The sequence below is a fragment of the Oncorhynchus masou genome, chromosome 9, assembly GCF_036934945.1.
Source record: "Oncorhynchus masou masou isolate Uvic2021 chromosome 9, UVic_Omas_1.1, whole genome shotgun sequence".
In the NCBI taxonomy this organism is placed as follows: domain Eukaryota; kingdom Metazoa; phylum Chordata; class Actinopteri; order Salmoniformes; family Salmonidae; genus Oncorhynchus; species Oncorhynchus masou.
The window spans coordinates 27,602,366-27,628,937 of NC_088220.1; the positions used below are offsets into that span (position 1 = coordinate 27,602,366).

At 44.3% G+C, this 26,572-nt stretch overlaps 1 protein-coding gene across 2 annotated transcripts in view; it reads left to right on the forward strand.

The window, feature by feature from the left end:
* The window catches only part of LOC135545770 (protein diaphanous homolog 1-like), a 191,412-nt gene that overhangs the window by 17,192 nt on the left and 147,648 nt on the right, over positions 1-26,572 (forward strand). Inside the window, exons 2-8 of one of the 2 annotated variants that reach the window (XM_064973620.1) lie at positions 22,828-22,854; positions 23,620-23,781; positions 24,331-24,432; positions 24,534-24,748; positions 24,874-25,077; positions 25,619-25,835; positions 26,024-26,142. In XM_064973620.1, the coding sequence (XP_064829692.1) occupies positions 22,828-22,854; positions 23,620-23,781; positions 24,331-24,432; positions 24,534-24,748; positions 24,874-25,077; positions 25,619-25,835; positions 26,024-26,142 (1,046 nt within the window). The remainder of the gene's footprint in view (positions 1-22,827; positions 22,855-23,619; positions 23,782-24,330; positions 24,433-24,533; positions 24,749-24,873; positions 25,078-25,618; positions 25,836-26,023; positions 26,143-26,572) is intronic. The other variant, XM_064973621.1, reaches the window with a different exon arrangement.

A 26,572-nucleotide genomic window follows, 5' to 3' on the forward strand; every position in this document is an offset into this window, starting at 1 on the left:
ACCAGCTTTCATATGTTCTCATGTTCTGAGCAAGGAACTTAAACGTTAGCTTTCTTACATAGCACATATTGCACTTTTGGACAAGAAACTAACACTTTGTTTTTGCATTATTTAAACCAAATTGAACATGTTTCATTATTTATTTGAGGCTAAATTGAGTTTATTGATGTTTTATATTAAGTTAAAATAAGTGTTCATTCAGTATTGTTGTAATTGTCATTATTACAAATAAATACATTAAAAAAATCTGCCGATTTAATCGGTATCGGCTTTTTTGGTCATCTAGTAATCGGTATCGTCGTCGAATCATAATCGGTCGACCTCTACACTGGGCCTACGGAGTCCCCAGTCATGAATAGACAGTTGTTAAATCAAGAGACCCTAGCTGTGTGTGTGTTGCTGGTCTAGTGTGTGTGTGTTGCTGGTCTAGTGTGTGTGTGTGTTGCTGGTCTAGTGTGTGTGTGTGTGTGTGTGTGCTGGTATAGTGTGTGTGTGTTGCTGGTCGTGTGTGTGTGTGTGTGTGTGTGTTGCTGGTCTAGTGTGTGTGTGTGCTGGTCTAGTGTGTGTGTGTGTGGTCTAGTGTGTGTGTGTGCTGGTCTAGTGTGTGTGTGTGGTCTAGCTGGTCTAGTGTGTGTGTGTTGCTGGTCTAGTGTGTGTGTGTTGCTGGTCTAGTGTGTGTGTGTGTGCTGGTCTAGTGTGTGTGTGTGTGTGTGTGTTGCTGGTCTAGTGTGTGTGTGTGCTGGTCTAGTGTGTGTGTTGCTGGTCTAGTGTGTGTGTGTGTGTTGCTGGTCTAGTGTGTGTGTGTGTGTTGCTGGTCTAGTGTGTGTGTGTGTGTTGTTGCTGGTCTAGTGTGTGTGTGTGTGTTGTGGTCTAGTGTGTGTGTGTGTGCTGGTCTAGTGTGTGTGTGTTGCTGGTCTAGTGTGTGTGTGTTGCTGGTCTAGTGTGTGTGTGTGTGTGTGTGTGTGTGCTGCTGGTCTAGTGTGTGTGTGTGTGCTGGTCTAGTGTGTGTGTGTGTGTGTCTAGTGTGCTGGTCTAGTGTTGTGTGTGTGTGTGTTGCTGGTCTAGTGTTGTGTGTGTGTGTGCTGGTCTAGTGTGTGTGTGTGTGTGTTGCTGGTCTAGTGTGTGTGTGTGTGTGTGTGTTGCTGGTCTAGTGTGTGTGTGTTGCTGGTCTAGTGTGTGTGTGTGTGTTGCTGGTCTAGTGTGTGTGTGTGTGTGGTCTAGTGTGTGTGTGCTGGTCTAGTGTGTGTGTGTGTGTGTGTGTTGCTGGTCTAGTGTGTGTGTTGTGGTCTAGTGTGTGTGTGTTGCTGGTCTAGTGTGTGTGTGTGTGTTGCTGGTCTAGTGTGTGTGTGGTCTAGTGTGTGTGTGTGCTGTTGCTGGTCTAGTGTGTTGTGTCTAGTGTGTGTGTTGCTGGTCTAGTGTGTGTGTGTTGCTGGTCTAGTGTGTGTGTGCTGGTGTGTGTGTTGCTGGTCTAGTGTGTGTGTTGTGTGTGTGTGTGTGTGTGTGTGTTGCTGGTCTAGTGTGTGTGTGTTGCTGGTCTAGTGTGTGTGTGTGTTGCTGGTCTAGTGTGTGTGTGTGTGTGTGTGTGCTGGTCTAGTGTGTGTGTGTGTTGTCTAGTGTGTGTGTGCTGGTCTAGTGTGTGTTGGTTGTGTGTGTGTGTGGTCTAGTGTGTGTGTTGCTGGTCTAGTGTGTGTGTGTGGTCTAGTGTGTGTGTGTGCTGGTCTAGTGTGTGTGTTGCTGGTCTAGTGTGTGTGTGAGTTGCTGGTCTAGTGTGTGTGTGTGTGTGTGTTGCTGGTCTAGTGTGTGTGTGTGTGTGTGTGCTGGTCTAGTGTGTGTGTGTGTGTGTGTGTTGCTGGTCTAGTGTGTGTGTGTGTGTGTGTGTGTTGCTGGTCTAGTGTGTGTGTGTTGCTGGTCTTGTGTGTGTGTGTGTGTGTGTTGCTGGTCTAGTGTGTGTGTGTGTGTGTGTGTTGCTGGTCTAGTGTGTGTGTGTGTTGCTGGTCTAGTGTGTGTGTGCTGGTCTAGTGTGTGTGTGTGTGTTGCTGGTCTAGTGTGTGTGTGTGTGTTGCTGGTCTAGTGTGTGTGTTGCTGGTCTAGTGTGTGTGTTTCTGGTCTAGTGTGTGTGTTGCTGGTCTATGTGTGTGTGTGTGTGTTGCTGGTCTAGTGTGTGTGTGTGTGTGTTGCTGGTCTAGTGTGTGTGTGTGTGTGTGTGCTGGTCTAGTGTGTGTGTTGCTGGTCTAGTGTGTGTGTTGCTGGTCTAGCGTGTGTGTGTGTTGGTGGTCTCGTGTGTGTGTGTTGGTGGTCTCGTGTGTGTGTGTTGGTGGTCTAGCGTGTGTGTGTGTTGCTGGTCTAGTGTGTGTGTGTGTGTTGCTGGTCTAGTGTGTGTGTGTGTGTGTGTTGCTGGTCTAGTGTGTGTGTTGCTGGTCTAGTGTGTGTGTGTGTGTGTGTGGTCCAGTGTGTGTGTGTGTGTGTGTGTTGCTGGTCTAGTGTGTGTGTGTGTGTGGTCTTGTGTGTGCTGGTCTAGTGTGTGTGTGTGTGTGTGTGTTGCTGGTCTAGTGTGTGTGTGTGTCTGTGTGTGCTGGTCTAGTCTGGTCTAGTGTGTGTTGTGTGTGTGTTGTGTCTAGTGTGTGTGTTGCTGGTCTAGTGTGTGTGTGTGTGTGTGTGCTGGTCTAGTGTGTGTGTGTGTGTTGCTGGTCTAGTGTGTGTGTGTGTGTGTTGCTGGTCTAGTGTGTGTGTGTGTGTGCTGGTCTAGTGTGTGTGTGTGTGTGTGTCTGTGTGTGCTGGTCTAGTGTGTGTGTGTGTGTGTGTGTGGTGTGTGTGTGTGTGTGTGTTGTGTTGCTGGTCTAGTGTGTGTGTGTGTGTGTTGCTGGTCTAGTGTGTGTGTGTTGCTGGTCTAGTGTGTGTGTGTGTGTGTGTGTGTGTGTGTGTTGTGGTCTGTGTGTGTGTGGTCTAGTGTGTGTGTTGGGTCTAGTGTGTGTGTGTGTGTTGCTGGTCTAGTGTGTGTGTTGCTGGTCTAGTGTGTGTGTGTGTGTGTTGCTGTGTGTGTGTGTGTTGCTGGTCTAGTGTGTGTGTGTGTGTGTGTGCTGGTCTAGTGTGTGTGTGTGTGTGTGTGTGTGTGTGTGTGTTGCTGGTCTAGTGTGTGTGTGTGTGTGTTGCTGGTCTAGTGTGTGTGTGTGTGTGTGTGTGTTGCTGGTCTAGTGTGTGTGTGTGCTGGTCTAGTGTGTGTGTGTGTGTGTGTTGGTCTAGTGTGTGTGTGTGTGTGTGTGCTGGTCTAGCTGGTCTAGTGTGTGTGTGTGCTGGTCTAGTGTGTGTGTGTGCTGGTCTAGTGTGTGTGTTGCTGGTCTGTGTGTGTGTTGGTGCTGGTCTAGTGTGTGTGTGTGTGTGTTGCTGGTCTAGTGTGTGTGTGAGTGCTGGTCTAGTGTGTGTGTGTGTGTGGTCTAGTGTGTGTGTGTTGTGGTCTAGTGTGTGTGTTGCTGGTCTAGTGTGTGTGTGTGTGTGTTGCTGGTCTAGTGTGTGTGTGGTGTGTGTGTGTGTGTTGCTGGTCTAGTGTGTGTGTGTGCTGGTCTAGTGTGTGGTCTGTGTGTGTGTGTGTTGCTGGTCTAGTGTGTGTGTGTGTGTGTGTGTCTAGTGTGTGTGTTGCTGGTCTGGTCTAGTGTGTGTGTGTGTGCTGGTCTAGTGTGTGTGTGTGCTGTCTAGTGTGTGTGTGTGGTCTAGTGTGTGTGTGCTGGTCTAGTGTGTGTGTGTGTGTGTGTGTGTTGCTGGTCTGTGTGTGTGTTGCTGGTCTAGTGTGTGTGTGTGTGTGTTGTGGTCTAGTGTGTGTGTGTTGCTGGTCTAGTGTGTGGTGTGTGTGTGAGTTGCTGGTCTAGTGTGTGTGTGTGTGTGTGTTGCTGGTCTAGTGTGTGTGTGTTGTGTTGTGTTTGCTGGTCTAGTGTGTGTGTGTGGTGTGTGTGTGTGTGTGTGTGTTGCTGGTCTAGTGTGTGTGTGTGTGTGTGTGTGTGTGTGTGTGTTGCTGGTCTAGTGTGTGTGTGTGCTGGTGTGTGTGTGTTGCTGGTCTAGTGTGTGTGTGTGTGTGTGTGTGTGTGTGTGTGTGTGTGTTGCTGGTCCAGTGTGTGGGTGTGTGTGTTGCTGGTCTAGTGTGTGTGTGTTGCTGGTCTAGTGTGTGTGTGTGTTGCTGGTCTAGTGTGTGTGTGTGTGTGCTGTTGCTGGTCTAGTGTGTGTGTGTGTGTGTTGCTGGTCTGTGTGTGTGTGCTGCTGGTCTAGTGTGTGTGTGTGTGTGTGTGTGTGTGTGCTGCTGGTCTACAGTGTGTGTGTGTGTGTGTGTGTGTGTTGCTGGTCTAGTGTGTGTGTGTGTGCTGGTCTGGTCTAGTGTGTGTGTGTGTGTGCTGGTCTAGTGTGTGTGTGGTGTGTGTGTGTGTTGCTGGTCTAGTGTGTGTGTTGCTGGTCTAGTGGTCTAGTGTGTGTGTGTGTGTTGCTGGTCTAGTGTGTGTGTGTGTGTGGTGGTCTAGTGTGTGTGTGTGTGTGGTCTAGTGTGTGGTCTAGTGTGTGTGTGTGTGTGTCTGGTCTAGTGTGTGTGTGTGTGTGTGTTGCTGGTCTAGTGTGTGTGTGTGCTGGTCTAGTGTGTGTGTGTGTTGCTGGTCTGTGTGTGTGTGCTGGTCTGGTGTGTGTGTGTGGTCTAGTGTGTGTGTGTGTGTGTGTGTGTGTGTTGCTGGTCTAGTGTGTGTGTTGCTGGTCTAGTGTGTGTGTGTGTGTGTGTGTGTGTTGCTGGTCTAGTGTGTGTGTGTGTGTGTGTGTTGCTGGTCTAGTGTGTGTGTGTGCTGGTCTGGTCTAGTGTGTGTGTGTGTGTGTGTGTGTGTTGCTGGTCTAGTGTGTGTGTGTGTGTGTGTGTTGCTGGTCTAGTGTGTGTGTTGCTGGTCTAGTGTGTGTGTGTGTGTGTGTGTGTGCTGGTCCAGTGTGTGGGTGTGTGTGTGTGTGTTGCTGGTCTAGTGTGTGTGTGTGTGTGTCTAGTGTGTGTGTGTGTGTGTGTTCTAGTGTGTGTGTGTGTGTGTGTGTGTGTGTGTGTGTGCTGGTCTAGTGTGTGTGTGTGTGTGTGTGTGCTGGTCTAGTGTGTGTGTGTGCTGCTGTGTGTGTGTTGCTGGTCTAGTGTGTGTGTGTGTGTGTGCTGCTGGTCTAGTGTGTGTGTGTGTGTGTTGTGTGTGTGTGTGTGTGTGCTGGTCTAGTGTGTGTGTGTGCTGCTGGTCTAGTGTGTGTGTGTGTCTAGTGTGTGTGCTGGTCTAGTGTGTGTGTGTGTTGCTGGTCTAGTGTGTGTGTGTGCTGGTCTAGTGTGTGTGTGCTGCTGTGTGTGTGTGTTGCTGGTCTAGTGTGTGTGTGTGCTGGTCTAGTGTGTGTGTTGCTGGTCTAGTGTGTGTGTGTGCTGGTCTAGTGTGTGTGTGCTGCTGGTCTAGTGTGTGTGTGTGTTGCTGGTCTAGTGTGTGTGTGTGTGTGTCTGTGTGTGCTGCTGGTCTAGTGTGTGTGTGCTGCTCGTCTAGTGTGCTCTGAAATGACTATCTGATGTTCTTACTGGAGGTTGACTGATTATGATTTTTCAACGCCGATACCTATTATTAGAGGACCATAAAAGCCCATGCCAATTAATCGGTCAATTTGTTTTATTTATTTATGTATTTATTTATAATAATGACAATTACAGCAATACTGAATGAACACTTATTTTAACTTAATACATCAATAAAATCAATTTAGCCTTAAATAAATAATGAAACAACATGTTCAATTTGGTTTAAATAATGAAAAACAAAGTGTTGGAGAAGAAAGTAAAAGTGCAATATGTGCCATGTAATAAAGCTGATGTTTCAGTACCTTGTTCAGAACATGAGAACGTATGAAAGCTGGTGGTTCCTTTAACATGAGTCTTCAATATTCCCAGGTAAGAAGTTTTAGGTTGTAGTTATTATAGGAATTACAGGACTATTTCTCTCTATATATGATTTGTATTTCATTAACCTTTGACTATTGAATGTTATTATAGGCACTTTAATATTGCCAGTGTAACAGTATAGCTTCTGTCCCTCTCCTCGCTCCTCCCTGGGCTCGAACCAGGAACACAACGACAATAGCCACCCTCGAAGCAGCGTTACCCATGCAGAGCAAGGGGAACAACTACTCCAAGTCTCAGAGCGAGTGATGTTTGAAACGCTATTAGCACGCGCTAACTAGCTCCCCATTTCACTTCGGTTACACCAGCCTCATCTCGGGAATTGATAGGTTTGAAGTCATAAACAGCGCAATGCTTGACGCACAACGAAGAGCTGCTGGCAAAACGCACAAAAGTGTTTTGAATGTGTTCTTAACTGACTTGCCGAGTTAAATAAAGGTATAAAGAAATTGGCAAATTGGCCCCTCAAAATACAGATTTATGATTGTTATGAAAACTTGAAATCGGCCCTTATTAATCGGCCATTTTGATTTAATCGGTCGACCTCTAGTTCTTACAGTATAGCTTCACCTCTGGTTACCAGGATTAGTTGGAGTAGAAGGTAAGCTGATGATGATGTCAGTGCTGGGTTACAGTGTTGTGTTGTAGCAACCAAAATAGTTGTCCACCTGAGATGAGTGTTAGGTTGTTTGTGCTCTCTCTGTTAGTAGTGTGAAGCATTGTGGTCTCTCTGTCAGTGTTTGTAGTGTGAATGATTCTTTTCTCTCGTGTGAATTATTGTGCTCTCTCTCTGTCAGTGTTTGTAGTGTGAATGATTGTATTTTGGGTTTGTGATGTATTAGTTTTATGCTTGTCTCTGTTTTTCTCACATCTTTGAGTTTCTCTCTCTCTCTCTCTCTCTCTCTCTCTCTCTCTCGGTGTTTGACCGCGTGTCAACAGTCGTGTTTTCTTAGGGACAAAAGAGCAAATGTAACACACTTCGGCCTAACCACCTTCCTGCCTGAAAGACACACACACACACACACACACACACACACACACACACACACACACACACACACACACACCTCCACTTTCATGGACAGTTGGACACCACACCTTATGACAGGTTTTGTCACATACTGTCTGTGGTCAACTTAATGATGAATCCACTTCCCACTTTATAGTTGGAAACTATAACCAGGTGTGAGTGTCTGAAATGCACAGTGAGGAAATGGGCTTTGACCTCAAGTCAAAATGTAATTGTTGTGTACACAGATTTGCAGATGTTATCGCAGGTGCAGCAAAATGCTTGTGTTTCCAACAGTAATACTACCTAACAATACAAAATACACACAACATAAAAACAAAGAAATGGAGAAATTTCAGAACCAGCAATTGTCTGAATATAGACTGAGTAAACAAAATTAAGAAGACCTGCACTTTCCATGACATCAACTGATCAGGTGAAAGCTATGATCCCTTATTGATGTCACTTGTTAAATCAACTTCAATCAGTGTAGATGAAGGGGAGGAGACAGGTTAAATACATATTTTTAAGTCTTGAGAAAATTGAGACCTGGATTGTGTTTGTGTGCCATTCAGAGGGTGAATGTGCAAGATAAAAGATTGAAGTTCTTTTGAACAGGGTATGGTAGTAGGTGCCGGTTTGTGTCAAGAACTGCAATGATGCAGGGTTCTTCACGCTCAACAGTTTCCTGTGTGTATCAAGAATTGTCCTCCAGCCAACTTGACACAACTGTGGGAAGCATTAGTCAACATGGGCCAGCATCCCTGTGGAACACTTTTGACACCTTGTAGAGTTCATGCCCCGACGAATCGAGGCTGTTCTGAGGGCAAATGGTGTGTATGGACAGTATGTGAATAGAAAAGATGTGTACAGCAGTAGTTATATAGGATGAGCCATGATTAGAATACAGTATATACATATAAAGTGGGTTAAACAGTATGTAAACATTATTCAAGTGACCAGTGTTCACTGACACTATGGACATAGGGCAAACAAAGTCTTTTAAGGTGCAGGGTAGAGGGCTGGGTGGTAGCTGGCTATAAACAGTGACTAAGGTTCAGGACAGGGTACTGGGTGGAGGGCAGCTAGTGGTGACTCTCCAGAGGGTAGTGAGGTCTGCACAACGCATCACCGGGGGCAAACTACCTGCCCTCCAGGACACCTACACCACCCGATGTCACAGGAAGGCCATAAAGATCATCAAGGACAACAACCACCTGAGCCACTGCCTGTTCACCCCGCTATCATCCAGAAGGTGAGGTCAGTACAGGTGCATCAAAGCTGGGACCGAGAGACTGAAAAACAGCTTCTATCTCAAGGCCATCAGACTGTTAAACAGCAACCACTAACATTGAGTGGCTGCTGCCAACACACTGACTTAACTCCAGCCACTTCAATAATGGGAATTGATGTAAAATATATCACAAGCCACTTTAAACAATGCTACTTAATATAATGTTTACATACCCTACATTATTCATCGCATATGTATACGTATATACTGTACTCTATATCATCTACTGCATCTTTATGTAATACATGTGTCACTAGCCACTTTAAACTATGCCACTTTGTTTACATACTCATCTCATATGTATATACTGTACTCGATACCATCTACTGCATTTTGCCTATGCCGCTCTGTACCATCACTCATTCATATATCTTTATGTACATATTCTTTATCCCTTTACACTTGTGTGTGTATAAGCTGGTAGTTTTGGAATTGTTAGCTAGATTACTTGTTGGTTATTACTGCATTGTCGGAACTAGAAGCACAAGCATTTCGCTACACTTGCATTAACATCTCATGTGTATGTGACAAATACATTTGATTTGATTTTGATTTGTTTAACAGTCTGATGGTCTGGAGATAGAAGCTGTTTATCAATGTCTCGGTCCCAGCTTTGCTACACCTGTACTGTCTCCTTGGGGGTCAGGGTTATTTTCTATTTGTGTACTGAGTATCTGGTAAGAAACTTCCCCTGGGGTCATCTGAGGGGTGTTTGACAGAGGTGCATGTGTTGTAGATGCTTGTGTTTCCTAGATAGTCTTCCCACTGTAGGGATGGTGAGGTAAGGTAAAACGTTTTACAAAAAAATACCCCTTTTCTCCCCAATTTCATGATATGCTATTGGTCGTAAGTCTTGTCCTATCGCTGCAACTCCCGTACGCTCTTGAGAGGCGAAGGTTGAGAGCCATGCGACCTCCGAAACGCGACCCTGCCAAGCTGTGCTGCTTCTTGACACACTGCTCGCTTAACCCGGAAGCCGCACCAATGTGTCAGAGGAAACACTGTACAACTAGCGACCGTGTCAGCGTGCACACGCCCGGCCCGCCACAGGAGTCGCTAGATCGCGATGGGACAAAACCCTCCCATAACCCGGACGGTGCGGGGACAATTTTGTGCCGCCTCATGGGTCTCCTGGTCACAGCCGGCTGTGACACAGCCCGGGATATAACCCAGGTCTGTTGTGGCGCCTCAAGCACTGCGATGCAGTGCCTTACATGCCTCCACACCGCTCTCATGCACGAGCGCTGCAGAATACATCTCTACATGTTATTCAGACATTGCACCCACACTGCTCGCGCAGCGCGTCAACCAGTGTGTGTAGCCAGGTGCTAAAATATAACTTATTATTTGTGATGCTTAATGCGCTGCAAGTCCTGCCTCTCCCATCTCCTCATTGGTTTTTAGGAGCATATACCCACGTGGGTGATTGAACAATGAACTGAGGTCCACAATTCAATCGGTGGTGGTAATGTACCTTTAAAGTTGGTTGTCAATCGCCATATATAGTTCAATGAAGAAGAACCCTGAAGGAGGATAGATGACTAGAAACAATTCGGTTGACCGTTTTGTGTGGATTAATTGTTGGAGTAGAGGACCTTGTGCATTTCAGGTAAAATAACTCAATGTTTATATCCCAGGACAAATTAGCTAGCAACAGCAAGCTAGCTAAATAAGACAAATTCGCCAGCTAGCTAAATTGCCCTAAATGTTTAATGCTTTTCGATCTGTCCCCAAATTAATTTAGTTGGTTCCAAGTTTTGATATTTCAACTTGCATTTCCTGGTCGCATCTGGTGTGGGGGGGACAAAATCAACATGCGCATGATGGTGCACGCCGTCTGTCTGGTCAGCATCTTAGACCGCTGCACCACTCGGGAGGCCTGTACTTAAGGTTTTAAATATGTCAGTATGACTTCCTGTTGAAGCTGTAAACAGGAGACGTTGTCACGGTAACACAGGCCTGCCACAGAACCCCCATTCCCTGACATCATCACTCAGCAGAGCACAGCTTCCACCTAGGGAGCCATGGCAACCCTGTAAGCACCCATATCAACAGTCAAAGTGTAGATTACAATACACACACACAATCTCCTGCTCTATCCACCATTCCATCGGTCTCTCTCACTTTCTCCGAGAGCCATTTTGTCCTTCTCTGTTACTATAAATAGGGTTAGAGTTAAATAAGTATCTAACTAGCACTAGTTTTCCCATGACATCACTGCTGTTTTATGTTCTGGCTACAGAAAGGATCTCAAAATAGTCCTGTCCAGGGGAGGGAGAGAGAGAGAGGGAAAGAGTGAATGAGAATGAGATCACGAGGAAAATAACGTGGTTGTTAATGAATTGAAGGTGTTATTTACTTAGGCATGTAAGTTGGGTCAATTCACTCAAATCATTGTGGCATTACTATACTATGAAAAAGGTTGCCTCTGACCAACACTGGCTGTAAAATCAATATCAAACTGAATGTCTGTGTGCTGTCTCATTTTCTAGCTCTCTCTCTCTCCCTCTAGCTCTCGCTCTCTAGCTCTCGCTCTAGCTTTCTCTTACTTGCTCTCTTTCTCTCTTATTCTATTTATCACAGCTCTCTTACACACACACACACACACACACACACACACACACACACACACACACTTGTCTTGTGGTTCTGGCTGATATGGAGTCAATCACCACCTTCCGGAGACACCTGAAACCCCACCTCTTCAAGGAATACCTAGGATAGGATAAAGCAATCCTTCTCACCCCCCCCCCCTTAAATGATTTAGATGCACTATTGTAAAGTGGCTGTTCCACTGATGTCAGAAGGTGAATTCACCAATTTGTAAGTCGCTCTGGATAAGAGCGTCTGCTAAATGACTTAAATGTAAATGTAAATGGTGAGTGGAGCTGTGCATTACTAGTGACAGCGCTAGGAGAGGCTGACTGACTCCATAATGTTCTTAAACACGGACTTCTGTTTGTTCACTAAGTTTCAGAGGAACCACAGGCACCTAGTTCTGTGATTCTTTCTGCCTTTGTTTACCCATGGTCCTTTGGGAACTCGTTGAGTGCCTGTGATTTTTAGACTTTGTTTTTGTGTGTTTTTTTTTCTTCTTGCGCACATATTTGTGATGTTCCTGTACGTTAGTGAAGGTCTCCTGAGGAACGCAGACTGGTGCCCTGTTCGTCTCATCTCTTTCTCTTTACTCAGTTAGGTTGAGGTCCTGAGTGCCTGCCTGCCAGGGTGAAGGCTACGTCTCTGTCTGTCTCTCAATATTTATTTGTACTTTTGTACATTCTTTTGTACTCTTTCGTGCTCAGATATGTACCAAAATACGCCGTTTCCTGTCTGATTACCCTGAGTTCCTTTTTCTGTGGCTGATGTTTCTGGCCTTGTGGGTTAAATGGCACCAATTTGGCATCGGCTGCTTTAATTAACAATAGTTGCACGTATGTTTATGTGGGTGTGTGTCATGTCAGTGTAAGCGGAAACGGCCCTGTAGAGTAGAGGCCGATCAGATCAGTGTTCACTGCAAGTGGCGACTACCAATTAGCCTCGTCAACACACTGAGCGTGGTTACATGCACGCAATAATACGATGACTGTGGATTGTCAGATTAATATAATGGTTTAAAATAGAGGTCGACCGATTTAATCGGAATGGCTGATTTTTTTTAAATTTTAATTTGGGACGATTTTCAAGTTTTCATAACAATCGGAAATCGGTATTTTTGGGAGCGGATTATTATTATTATTATTATTATTATGTATAATTTTTTACACCTTTTTATTTAATCTTTATTTAACTAGGCAAGTCAGTTAAGAACACATTCTTATTTTCAATGACGGCCGAGGAACAGTGGGTTAACTGCCTTGTTCAGGGGCAGAACGACAGATTTTTACCTTGTCAGCTCGGGGGATCCAATCTTGCAACCTTAACTAGTCCAACGCAATAACGACCTGCCTCTCTCTCGTTGCACTCCACAAGGAGTTACGCGAATGCAGTAAGCCAAGTTAAGTTGCTAGATAGCATTAAACTTATAAAAAACAATCAATCATAATCACTAGTTAACTACACATGGTTGATGATATTACTAGATATTATCTAGCGTGTACTGCGTTGCATATCTGACTGAGCATACAAGTATCTGACTGAGCGGTGGTAGGCAGAAGCAGGCGCGTAAACATTAATTCAAACAGCACTTTCGTGCGTTTTGCCAGTAGCTCTTCGTTGTGCGTCAAGCATTGCGCTGTTTAAGACTTCAAGCCTATCAACTCCCGAGATGAGGCTCATGTAACCGAAGTGAAATGGCTAGCTAATTAGCGCGCACTAATTGTCATTGTATTGCTGGTTCGAGCCCAGGGAGGAGCGAGGAGAGGGGCGGAAGCTGTACTGTTACACTGGCAATACTAAAGTGCCTGTAAGAACATCTAATAGTCAAAGGTTAATGAAATACAAATGCAATAGAGGGAAATAGTCCTATAATAACTAGAACCTAAAACTTCTTACCTGGGAATATTGAAGACTCATGTTAAAAGGAACCACCAGCTTTCATATGTTCTCATGTTCTGAGCAAGGAACTTAAACGTTACATAGCACATATTGCACTTTTACTTTCTTCTCCAACACTTTGTTTTTGCATTATTTAAACCAAATTGAACATGTTTCATTATTTACTTGAGGCTAAATTGATTTTATTGATGTATTATATTAAGTTAAAATAAGTGTTAATTCAGTATTGTTATTGTCATTAATACAAATAAAAAAATAAAAATAAATTGTCAGATTTATCGGTATCGGCTTTTATGGTCCTCCAATAATCGGTATCGGCGTTGAAAAATCATAATCGGTCGACCTCTAGTTTAAAATGTTTACATGCTTTGCAAGAATAATCATTTTCCTAATAATCCTGTTTCCATAGACCCATCTGAAATCCGGCTTCCTGATGGGGTTTAAATCACCAATCAGAATGAACACTACCACCGCGACCATGTTATTGTGGGGAAACCTATTTCATTCTGAGTTCAGATATGTGAAAACTATTTCTAAACTGACTTCAGTTTTTACCAATGCTGACACATGCACTAATAACCCACTGGACTGCCAATTTAAGCTGTTTACATGTCCTAATCATTTGAAAGATTGCTTTGAAAACCAGGTGTTTTAATCGGCGTGTGCTTGGTCTCTGGTTAAAATCCCTGAGCCAACTTGGTGAAACATCTGTCGGTGTCATGTAAATGTGACTATTTCCATACTCGGCCTACTGCAATAGTTTAATATCAGTGTAATATCCAATTATTAGTGTGCTTGTAAACATCCTCAGCGACTGTATCAGAACATAACTACAGGGCAATGTGTACTATAGTAGGACAAGGCGTATCATTACCAGCTCTGTCTGCTTTCCCAATGGCACCCCATTCTCTTTCTAGTGCACTATTGACCAGGGCCAGGGCATATGACCAGGGCATATGACCAGGGCATATGGAGTCACTGTATTTTTGACACTTCTAGGCCAGTGGTTTCCAACCTTTTTGGGTTACTGTACCACCACGGTACATTGTGCTCTGCGCGGAGTAGCCCTGAACTACCTGCTGGTGTGATTATTTTTAACCAGTAAACCTATGGTCTCATGGTTCTACTACCCTCTGTGGGTCGTCCTAGTACCCCTGGTTGGGAAACGCTGATCTAGGCCTACATCAGATCAGAGCATCTTTCATGCCCGTGTGATGGCACCTCTTTAAGCTTGGCGACAACTAGGCTAGGACACTGGCTGTAGGGGACATATTTCAACGTAATCCCTGCTTACTATTTACCCTTTTGAGCCAATGCTGCTCCTCCCTGTGTGATAGCATCTATGTTATCTACAACAATGTGCAGTCGGTTTGTGTATGTGTCTCTATGTGTTCACAGTTCACAAGAGTGTGTTTGAAATGTTTTTTACGGTGATGCCAACATACGGTGTTCTTTGTGATGACATGTAGAGATTTGATAACAGGGCTGTGGCATCTTAAAACATGGCAAAGTAATGGTGTGTGTGTTTTGAGGGAGGCTGGGCGACTCCCACTCCATTCCTTTGAAATGTGTAAGCCACAAGGTCCCGATAAGAACAGGGTTTGTACGGTCATGAAAATCCTGGAAAGGTCATGGAATTTTAAAATGGTGTTTTTCAGGCCTGGACAAGTCATGGAAATTAATTTAATTAATTCTGTTTTCATTTATTTAGGCACAGTTTATAAATAATTCATCAATCAAATACAAATATCGGCCAGGATTGGAATGACACATGAGCGTCTCTGAGACAGTCGGATATTGCAACAGCTGGTAGGCCTTGCCTATGAAATTTAATAGAGAACCGACTAACTAGGTAGTCAGTTCAAAACGTACAGCATCTTGTCACCTTGCTAGTTAACTCTCTAGTCAACTTTAAACTATTATTTTTGATGAAATTAATGATTTGTTTTGCCATTGAATTAGTTGGTAGTTCTGGTTCTGACTGACATTTTCACTTAAATCAATCTGTGGCCACTGGATTTGGATGAAATTAGATTCATTTTGCCATTGAATTAGTTGGTAGTTGGTTCCATGGCAATGAATCTAATCATATGAATCAAAATAATAATTAGTGAATCGTGAACATAAATTTTAGGAAAATAATATTAGATGTAGCCTTTCTTTTGTATTAAGTGGCTTCAACTTGTTTTGGGCATCCAATGTATGGACATTGCAACTCCATAGATGCTCGTCAGCCTGCAAAGTAAACACTTCCAAGATAAGCTTGACTAAACTAGAAAAGGTAAGTTTCCTAAAGAAATTGTGTGGCCTTGCTTCAGATAAATAAAAGGGTTTGTAACCTACCATGGCCATTTCATCTTTGAAACATTGAATGAGCAAATTATTTAAAAAGGCAAATTATTTGGTTGCAATGTTTTTCATCAAGGGTGGCCATCTTCCAGGAGAGCTAATGTGTGTGCAGGCCTTTATTCCTCTCCCCCTCAAACAAACCACATTTTAGAAATGAGCTGCTCAACCGGACCTTGATGAACTGGCTCTGATGTGTTTGAGCAGGGCTGGTTCGAAATCCTGCACAGCCGATAGCTCTCCAGACTGAGGGTTGGCCATTTTGTTTTATACAGATATTCTAATTGGTCTATCACATTCCTCATACTTTTTATATGTACGTGGAGACGCCGCCCATTGTGAGTCATGGAAATGTTAAAACACCTTCAATGTAAATCCCTGTTTAGGGGACCTGCTTGGTTCTGGTACTGGTTCTGACTGACATTTCCACTTAAATCAATCTGTGGACACCGTAGATTAAAATGGCTTGCGATCACACTGGTTCCCACGGACATAGAAGTAAATTTTTTCAGCCTGTGTGATGTCGAATGTGAAATCTGAAACCACTTGAAGGTGGGATGTTGCTCGTAACTTTTAAAATGAGTTGTTCGACTGTCCTCCTGGCTGAACCCTACGTCACAGCCGTTGACAAAGCACATACCAGCGATCCTTACATCTTACCGCAGCAGGACAGGTTGGCTTAATCAATATAACACATTCAGAAATGGATTTATAATCTAACATAATTCATTGATTTTGAACAAAACCACTTTCTGTGATTAATATGAGATGAGAGTTCCTAACACCCTACACAAACCGGACGTGTTGCGTGCGTGAGCATTGCAAAATAAATACATGTTATTCAATCACTGCACCCACACTGCTTGCCAACGAGTGTCTGCGTTTTTATGTGTGGATTAATTGTCGGAGTAGAGGACCTTGTGCATTTCAGGTAAAATAACAACTCAATGTTTATATCCCAGGAAAAATTAGCTAGCAACAACAAGCCAGCTAAATAAGACAAATTCGCCAGGTAGCTAAATTGGCATAAATGTTTAATGCTTTTCGACCTGTCCCCAAATGAATATAATTGGTTGAGTTTGTTTTGATATTTCAACCTGCGTGTCATGTTCGTGTTTGGTGTGGGGACAAAATCAATTTGTGCATGACGCCGGGCGTCCGGTTTGGTTCTGGTGTCATTAGTTCAGGAGCCAAGCCAGAACTCTGTGTGACTTTCACAATGGTAGGGGCAGGTGTTTAGACTTTTAGAAAATATATTAGAAAAACAATTTTCTCTAACACTAAACATACACATGTATTTTACAGTTATAAGGAAGGTGAAATTTTGTTAGTGGCTTTATAATTTTGATTATTCTATACTTAGAAAGCGTATGTTATCCGTACAGTTTTGTTGAATAGGAACTATGTCATAAAACATTAATTTTCATATCATATTTGTACTTGAGCTTGTATCCTCAAGTGACTACACCTCAGCAATTTATAACTATTTTTTAGCAGACAGGTGAGATTTGAACCTTTCTTGGAGTATGCAGTATTATTAATTGTTGACTGTCCTCTCATGATAAATAATTACTTTAGAGGATTACCTAGATTACATGTAGTTACATTTAAAAGTTAAGTCACGGAAAAATCATAAAATTCCATCTGTCAAGATGTGTATGAACCCTGTAAGAAATAGCAGTAATAGAGACTGAACACTCCTTAAGGGCACAAACTAATGTCAGCCCAATACCGTAGAAACAGAAGGTTACAGACACAACACAACACAGGGTGATTCCTATTCAGTCTAGCTGCAGACAGCCATTTAGGTCTATGATGAGGGTTTTTGTCTTTGGTCTCAGCCATCCCAGCCAATCTCAATGTGAGAGAGAAAGTCATCGACAAAAGACTCCCCTGTCACTCTGGCCCAGGTCCAATCAGCTGGGTGGCTCAGGAGAGAGGGAGAGACAGGGAGGAGAGAATGGGAAGGAGGGGTGTTGGGATTTAGGCTAACTGTTTTTATCTGACTATGACTAATGAGCAGCTCTCTCAAACTGAATTTGTGTGGAATCCATCAAATATTCACAACAGCTCACACCAGTCCCGTGTGTGTCCGTCCGACCTTGTCTGCATACCATTTGTGAGAGGAGGGAAGTGAGAGAGAGAATGGGTAGGCTAATGTAACCTTTTTCTGTTGAAGAGAGAGCGGATCACTGAAACCTGTGAAAGAAACTAAAGTGAGAGCAAGAGTGCTTGGACGAGTGAAAGGTGTGTGTGTGTGTGTGTGTGTGTGTCCTCTTAGTGTCTTCTCCAGATGGATGACTATAAAACCGTGGAGGAGGGTTGTGATGGTTGGTGTGTGTTTTGTGACCACTGACCCCAGTCTCTGGCTGGGTGGTAATTGGCTCCAGAAGCTGGAGTATATGTGGAATGTATGTTACTGTACTTTGACTTATCATTTGCTGGGAACCAGAACTAAAATAATTGGTCTCTGGGATAATATAGATATATTTGATAGAATGTTTGGAAGCAATGTTACAATCTCTATATCTCATTTGTGGCTTATTCCAATGGAGTATTAGGCCATCCATACAGATGCTGATATCTTGAGAAATGCATCTTAGGAAGTGAGCAACTTTAAATTTGTTCCTTTTTTGGGGGGGGGGGGGTATATTATGAATACCATCAATGTATTTACATGCATCATTTCCAATCTCATATATATATATATATATATATATATTTTATTTATTTATACACTGCTCAAAAAAATAAAGGGAACACTTAAACAACACAATGTAACTCCAAGTCAATCACACTTCTGTGAAATCAAACTGTCCACTTAGGAAGCAACACTGATTGACAATACATTTCACATGCTGTTGTGCAAATGGAATAGACAACAGGTGGAAATTATAGGCAATTAGCAAGACACCCCCAATAAAGGAGTGGTTCTGCAGGTGGTGACCACAGACCACTTCTCAGTTCCTATGCTTCCTGGCTGAATTTTTGGTCACTTTTGATTGCTGGCGGTGCTTTCACTCTAGTGGTAGCATGAGACGGAGTCTACAACCCACACAAGTGGCTCAGGTAGTGCAGCTCCTCCAGGATGGCACATCAATGCGAGCTGTGGCAAGAAGGTTTGCTGTGTCTGTCAGCGTAGTGGCCAGAGCATGGAGGCGCTACCAGGAGACAGGCCAGTACATCAGGAGACATTGAGGAGGCCGTAGGAGGGCAACAACATAGCAGCAGGACCGCTTCTTCGCCTTTGTGCAAGGAGGAGCACTGCCAGAGCCCTGCAAAATGACCTCCAGCAGGCCAAAAATGTGCATGTGTCTGCTCAAACGGTCAGAAACAGACTCCATGAGGGTGGTATGAGGGCCCGACGTCCACAGGTGGGGGTTGTGCTTACAACCCAACACCGTGCAGGACGTTTGGCATTTGCCAGAGAACACCAAGATTGTCAAATTCGCCACTGGCGCCCTGTGCTCTTCACAGATGAAAGCAGGTTCACACTGAGCACGTGACAGAGTCTGGAGACGCCGTGGAGAACGTTCTGCTGCCTGCAACATCCTCCAGCATGACCGGTTTGGTGGTGGGTCAGTCATGGCATTTCTTTGGGGGCCGCACAGCCCTCCATGTGCTCGCCAGAGGTAGCCTGACTGCCATTAGGTACCGAGATGAGATCCTCAGACCCCTTGCGAGACCATATGCTGGTGCGGTTGGCCCTGGGTTCCTCCTAATGCAAGAAAATGCTAGACCTCATGTGGCTGGAGTGTGTCAGCAGTTCCTGCAAGAGGAAGGCATTGATGCTATGGACTGGCCTGCCCGTTCCCCAGACCTGAATCCAATTGAGCACATCTGGGACATCATGTCTCGCTCCATCCACCAACGCCACGTTGCACCACAGACTGTCCAGGAGTTGGCAGATGCTTTAGTCCAGGTCTGGGAGGAGATCCCTCAGGAGACTATCCGTCACCTCATCAGGAGAATGCCCAGGCGTTGTGGGGTGGGTGGGTAGGGGGGGGAGGGGGTGGTCATACAGGCACGTGGAGGCCACACACACTACTGAGTCTCATTTTGACTTGTTTTAAGGATATTACATCAAAGTTGGATCATCATTTTTGTGTGATTTTGTTGTCAGCACATTCAACTATGTAAAGAAAAAAGTATTTAATAAGAATATTTCATTCATTCAGATCTAGGATATGTTATTTTAGTGTTCCCTTTTATTTTTTGGAGCAGTGTGTATATATACACACACACACACACACACACACACACACACACACACACACACACAGTACCAGTCAAAACATTGGACACACCTACTCATTCAAGAGTTTTTCTTTATTTTTACTATTTTCTACATTGTAGAATAATAGTGAATACATAAACTATGAAGTAACACATATGGAATCATGTATTAACCAAAAATGTGTTTAACGAATCAAAATACATGTTATATTTGAGTTTCTTAAATGTAGCCTCCCTTTGCCTTGATAACAGCTTTGCACGCTCTTGGCATTCTAAAACCAGCTTCACCTGGAATGATTTTCCAACGGTCTTGGAGGAGTTCCCACATATACTGAGCACTTGTGGGCTGCTTTTCCTTCACTCTGTGGTCCAACTCATTACAAACCATCTCAATTGGGTTGAGGTCGGGTGATTGTGGAGGCCAGGTCATCTGTTGCAGCACTCATCATTCTCCTTCTTGGTCAAATAGCCCTTACACAACCTGGAGGTATGTTGGGTCAGTGTCCTGTTGAAAAACAAATGATAGTGCCACTAAGCGCAAACCAGATGGGATGGCGTATCGCTGTAGAATGCTGTGGTAGCCATGCTGTTTAAGTGTGCCTTGAATTCTGAATTCGAGGTTGACCGATTTAATTAGGGCCGATTTCAAGTTTTCATAACAATCGGAAATCGGTATTTTTGGACGCAGATGTTTTTTTTTTTTGATTATTATGAAATATATTTTTGTACAACTTTATTTAACGAGGCAAGTCAGTTAAGAACACATTCTTATTTTCAATGAAGGCCTGGGAACAGTGGGATAACTGCCTTGTTCAGGAGCAGAACGACAGATTTTTACCTTGTCAGCTCGGGGATTCAAAATTACGGTTAACTAGTCCAACGCTCTAACCACCTGCCTCACGAGGAGCCTGCCTGTTATGCGAATGCAGTAAGAACCCAAGGTAAGTTACTAGCTAGCATTAAACTTATCTTATAAAAAACAGTCAATCATAATCACTAGTTAACTACACATGGTTGATGATATTACTAGTGTATCTAGCGTGTCCTGCGTTGCATATAATCGATGCAGTGCGCATTCGTGAAAAGGACTGTCGTTGCTCCAACCTGTACCTAACCATAAACACCAATGCCTTTCTTAAAATCAATAAACAGAAGTATATATTTTTAAACCTGCATATTTAGCTAAAAGAAATCCAGGTTAGCAGGCAATATTAACCAGGCGAAATTGTGTCACTTCTCTTGCGTTCATTGCACGCAGAGTCGAGGTATATGCAACAGTTTGGGCAGCCTGGCTCATTGCGAACTAATTTGCCAGAATTTTACATAATTTGACATAACTTTGAAGGTTGTGCAATGTAACAGGAATATTTAGACTTCGGGATGCCACCCATTAGATAAAATACGGAAGGTTTTGTATTTCACTGAAAGAATAAACCTTTTGTTTTCGAAATGATAGTTTCCGGATTCGACCATTTTAATGACCTAAGGCTCGTATTTCTGTGTGTTATGTTATAATTAAGTCTATGATTTGATAGAGCAGTCTGACTGAGCGATAGTCGGCACCAGCAGGCTCGTAAGCATTCATTCAAACAGCACTTGCGTGCGATTTGCCAATAGCTCTAAAACTTCTTACCTGGGAATATAGAAGACTCATGTAAAAAGGAACCACCAGCTTTCATATGTTCTCATGTTCTGAGCAAGCCTATAAGAACATCCAATATTCAAAAGTATATGAAATACAAATGTTATAGAGAGAAATAGTCCTATTTTTAATAACATGGGAATATTGATGACTCATGTAAAAAGGAACCACTTTTTGTTCTCACTTTCTTCTCCAACACTTTGTTTTTGCATTATTTAAACCAAATTGAACACGTTTTATTTTATTTGAGGCTAAATTGATTTTTTAATGTATTATATTAAGTTAAAATAAGTGTTAATTCAGTATTGTTGTAATTGTCTTTACAAATGACAAAAAAAAACTGGATCAGCTTTTTTGGTCCTCCAATAATCGGTATCGGCGTTGAAAAATCATAATCGGTTGACCTCCACCTCCTCCATGCTTCACGGTGGGAATCACACATGCAGAGATCATCCTTCCACCTACTCTTCATCTCACAAAGACACAGCGGTTGGAACCAAACATCTCTAATTTGGACTCATCAGACCAAAGGACAGATTTCCACCCGTCTAATGTCCATTGCTTGTGTTTCTTGGCCCAATCAAGTCTCTTTTTCTTATTGGTGGTCCTTTTAATAGTGGCTTCTTTGCAGCAATTCGACCAATGCCTGATTCACGCAGTCTCTTCTGAACAGTTGATGTTGAGATGTCTGTTACTTGAACTCTGTGAAGCATTTATTTGGGCTGCAATTTCTGAGGCTGGTAACTCTCGAATGAATGTATCCTCTGCAGCAGAGTGTAGCTCCTCCTTTCCTGTGGCGGTCCTCATGAGAGCCAGTTTCATCATGGCACTTGATGGTTTTTGCAACTGCACTTGAAGAAACTTTCAAAGTTCCTGAAATGTTCCGTACTGACTGACCTTCATGTCTTAAAGCAATGACGGATTGTCGTTGCTCTTCTGTATCCCACCCCTACCTTGTGAGGGGGGGGGGGTCTTCTTCAGTGGCAGGGAGACTAGTCAGGATCGAGGTAAAGATGAATGGCGCAAAGTAGAGAGAGACCCTTGATGAAAACCTGCTCCAGAGTGCTCAAGACCTCAGACTGGGGCGAAGGTTCACCTTCCAACAGGACAATCCTAAGCACACAGCCAAGACGATGCAGGAGTGGCTTCGGGACAAGTGTCTGTATAGAGTATTTTGCACAAAAAAAATTTGTCCCATCCTTCAGCTACCCTCAACCCCTCTCATTTATTTCTGAAGAGCATCCAGTTTTGATTTCTAAATCACATATTTTTCAACTGTGCTCGAAGTGAGCAACTTTCCCAAAAGCTTTCTTTTTTGTGTGTGTCTGTGTAATCTTCAGCACCCCCTGGTGTTGGACAGTGGTAACACGTGAGATGCTGCCATCACCAGGACATTAATTGGTGTAGCCTGACACCGTGTGGCAAAAATGTGCAAGTGCAAATTTATTCTGTTTCTGCCATAGACCTGTCTAAAAATCTGGAATCTTACAATATCAATCCCTGTCTGTTAGAAAGTTTCAGATGATCCATAACTTGATACCAGAGGAATTAGTGAGCTAATCTACATATATAGGTTGTATATTGATCCAGTGTGATGTAACAGTCAGTTCTTACTGAAGTGATCTTGTAGAGTGATCGTGATCTATCTGTTGCCTACATTCCCCCCTGTGCTCCTGTGATCAATGTTTAATAATGACCTCGTAGAGATTATCCAGCCTAATCCTAATTTTTCCTTTCATCTCTCCTTCCCGTTTTGTTCCCTTCTATCTCCCCATCTACCTCACTGTCCCTCTCTTTTCTCCTGTTTGATCTCCCCATGTCTTTCTCCTCCTCCTCCTATCGGTCTTTCCCTCATCCTCCCCCCACTCCCCTCTGTACAGAATATCAAACGGCTGTTTCCTGATGAGGTAGGTTGTGTGGATCCAACATTATCTCAGTGATCTGACTCTTGGTTTCTCGTCTCACCCTACCCTGTAGCCAACTTCCAACCCCCTGCCCCTCCAACACTAACACCCCATAATAACCCCACTATATAGTCCCTGGTTCGAATCCAGGCTGGTTTTTGGGAGTCCCATAGGGCAACGCACAATTTGTTGGGGGGGGGGGGTACTAAGATATTATTTCAGTAATTGGGTATAATAAGCTCTGTTGCAAATGGCTTGCCAGCTACCTGTGTTTGTGAACATAGCACGTCCCTAACATTAATGGGTCATCATCCATGCTTCACACAGCTCCCGTGTCATTGTGCAGCTACTTACCAGTGCTCTGGTGTCCCTGCGCTGTCATCTTCACACTAACAGCAGCTACACAGGCAATAATTAGTGTTGTACTCTGTACAATAATTAGTGTTGTACTCTACACTAGAATGGGATGAAGGAGGATCAGTTAACCTTGTCAACTGTTTGGAGGAAACTGAGATGTTCATGATTTCACTCCGATCCTGTTTCATATTGTTCACTCATGAATGGAGCTCTCTGTCAGCTCCAGCCAAGGTGTTTCAGAGTGGTGTTTATTCGTCCATGTTGTTTGAACATCCACTGGAGTCTGATGCCCAATCCCAAATCAACTCTGACCTTGCCCTGACCTCTCCAAGCCAAGGGGTCGGGTTGATCTGGAATAACCCTAATATGACCCTGCGTGACCTCTGACCCCTGGTATTTGACCCCCTGCAGTTGGAGCGTTTCACCAGCATGAGGACGAAGAAAGACAAAGAGAAGCCTCATGCGCCTGCACAGCGCCACTCCAGCGCTGCCCACTACGAGGTGCCTGCCCAGGAGACCATGCTGCACGACCACCCTGACGAATACGTTCTGGAACTCTTCGAACAGATGCTGGTGAGAGAGAGGGTTAAACACAGAGATACTGGTGAGAGAGAGGGTTAAACACAGAGATACTGGTGAGAGAGAGGGTTAAACACAGAGATGCTGGTGAGAGAGAGGGTTGAACACAGAGATACTGGTGTGAGAGAGGGTTAAACACAGAGATACTGGTGAGAGAGGGGGTTAAACACAGAGATACTGGTGAGAGGCACAGAGATACTGGTGAGAGAGAGGGTTAAACACAGAGATACTGGTGAGAGAGGGTTAAACACAGAGATACTGGTGAGAGGCACAGAGATACTGGTGAGAGAGGGGTTAAACACAGAGATACTGGTGAGAGAGAGGGTTAAACACAGAGATGCTGACTCTGTAGAGGCTGGTGAGAGAGAGGGTTGAACACAGAGATGCTGCCTCTGTAGAGGCTGGTGAGAGAGAGGGCTAAACACAGAGATACTGCCTCCGTAGAGGCTGAGAGAGAGAAAGGATTAGGATGTGTATGAGTGTGGACCAAGTTTGTGTGAACTGTAGGTTGTTGTGGGATGCTCACCCTACGACCCCCCCCAGGTGGATATGAACTTGAATGACGAGAAGCAGCGGCCTCTGCGGGCGAAAGACATCTCCATCAAACGAGAGATGGTTTCCCAGTACCTCCACACATCGAAAGCTGTGAGTAACAAAAGCTGTGTTACTGGGATAACAGTAGACTTAGGACAGTGATAACATGTCCTCTCTGTATGCTCAATGTACCAATACCACGGGGGTGATAGGGTCAGAGCCAGAAGGAGTGTTCCAGGTCAGCCATGATGTACATCCAGGAGCTGAGGATGGAGCCCAGAGACACACAGCTCCTGGGCTGTCTGGAGTCTCTCCGTGTCTCCCTCAACAACAACCCTGTCAGCTGGGTGCAGAACTTTGGAGACGAGGGCCTGGCTCTGCTGCTCAACATCATGAGGAAGATCCAGGAGGAGAAGGATGAGGACCTGTAAGATACCCACACCCTCGTACCCCGCGGCCTTCTGCAGTCGATTTGCTAGTCCCCTGTTTCGTATGTCAACCCATGCCCATGCAGTAACGCACCTTCACCTCTCCTGTCTTCCTGTCCTATAGGAATATGGGTGTGAAGTGTCAACACGAGATTGTGCGCTGTCTCAAAGCCTTCATGAACAACAAGTATGGACTGAAGGCCATGTTGACGTCTGCCGAGGGCATTCCTCTGCTGGTCCGAGCCATCAACCCCCAGGTCCCTCACATGATGGTGGATGTGGTCAAACTGCTCTCGGCCATCTGCATCCTGGAACACCCTGACAACCTGTACGTACGTGTGTGTGTGTGTGTACAAAACATTAAGAACACCTGATCTTTCCATGACATAGACTGACCAGGTGAATCCAGGTGAAAGAAGCTATGATCCCTTATTGGTGTCACTTAGATGAAGGGGAGGAGACAGGTTAAATACATATTTTTAAGTCTTGAGAAAATTGAGACCTGGATTGTGTTTGTGTGCCATTCAGAGGGTGAATGTGCAAGGTAAAAGATTGAAGTTCTTTTGAACAGGGTATGGTAGTAGGTGCCGGTTTGTGTCAAGAACTGCAATGATGCAGGGTTTTTCACACTTAACAGTTTCCTGTGTGTATCAAGAATTGTCCTCCAGCAAACTTGACACAACTGTGGGAAGCATTAGTCAACATGGGCCAGCATCCCTGTGGAACACTTTTGACACCTTGTAGAGTTCATGTCCTGATGAGTTGAGGCTGTTTTGAAGGCAAAAGGGGGTGCAACTCCATATTGGGAAGGTGTTCTTAATGTTTTGTATAATCTGTGTGTGTGTGTGTGTGTGTGTGACTCCCTGTAGTCATGAGCGTGTTCTGGAGGCCATCACTGAGGAGGCAGAGAAGCAGGACAATGAGAGGTTTCAGCCACTCCTCTCTGGTATGAACAAGCCCAACATCGGCCTGAAGAATGGCTGCATGCAACTCATCAACGCTCTCATCAGTCGAGGAGAAGAGCTGGACTACAGGATCCACATCCGCTCAGAACTGCTGAGATTGGGCCTACGAGGCCTGCTGACGGTGAGACACACACACACACACACACACACACACACACACACACACACACACACACACACACACACACACACACACACACACACACACACTAACTCACTCTCAAACTTACTCTGAACCAAACTGATGTTTGCTTTGATGCTCAGAAGTGTGGTGATTTTTATTGACCCTCCTTTCCGTCTCTCCTGTAGGAGATTCGGACCATAGAGAATGAAGAGCTGAGGGTGCAGCTCAGTGTTTTTGACGACCAGGCTGAGGATGATTCTGAAGAACTCCAGGCCCGCCTCAATGACGTGCGCGTTGAGATGGAATATCCTTCCACTTCAGGGACGCTCAAATCCTCCCTCTATATAAGGCAGCTTGTTCAGCTGTCTCAGTGACAGGAGTTTATTGTATGGCTGTATCAAATAGCACCTTGTTCCCTGCAACGTCCTGCTGTTTATCAGGGCCTTTAGTGCCCTAATAAGGAATGGGGTGCCTTCTTAGGTTAGCCCCCTATTACACAGGAAGTCACTGTCCTCTAATGTTCATTCCTTCGTTTCACCACCAGGTGGCTCCAAGGTGCCATCTTTTCTCACACAAAGCACAAGCATTTCCACAGTGCTTTTCTTTTACCTTGATTGATTTGGTTCTGGCACATTTGATCACGGTTCATTCCTTATTAGTTTATAACACCTTGTAGAGGTGTAGAGGCTGTTCAAAAACGTATTGTATCAAACTGTTAAACAGCTTTGAGCTCT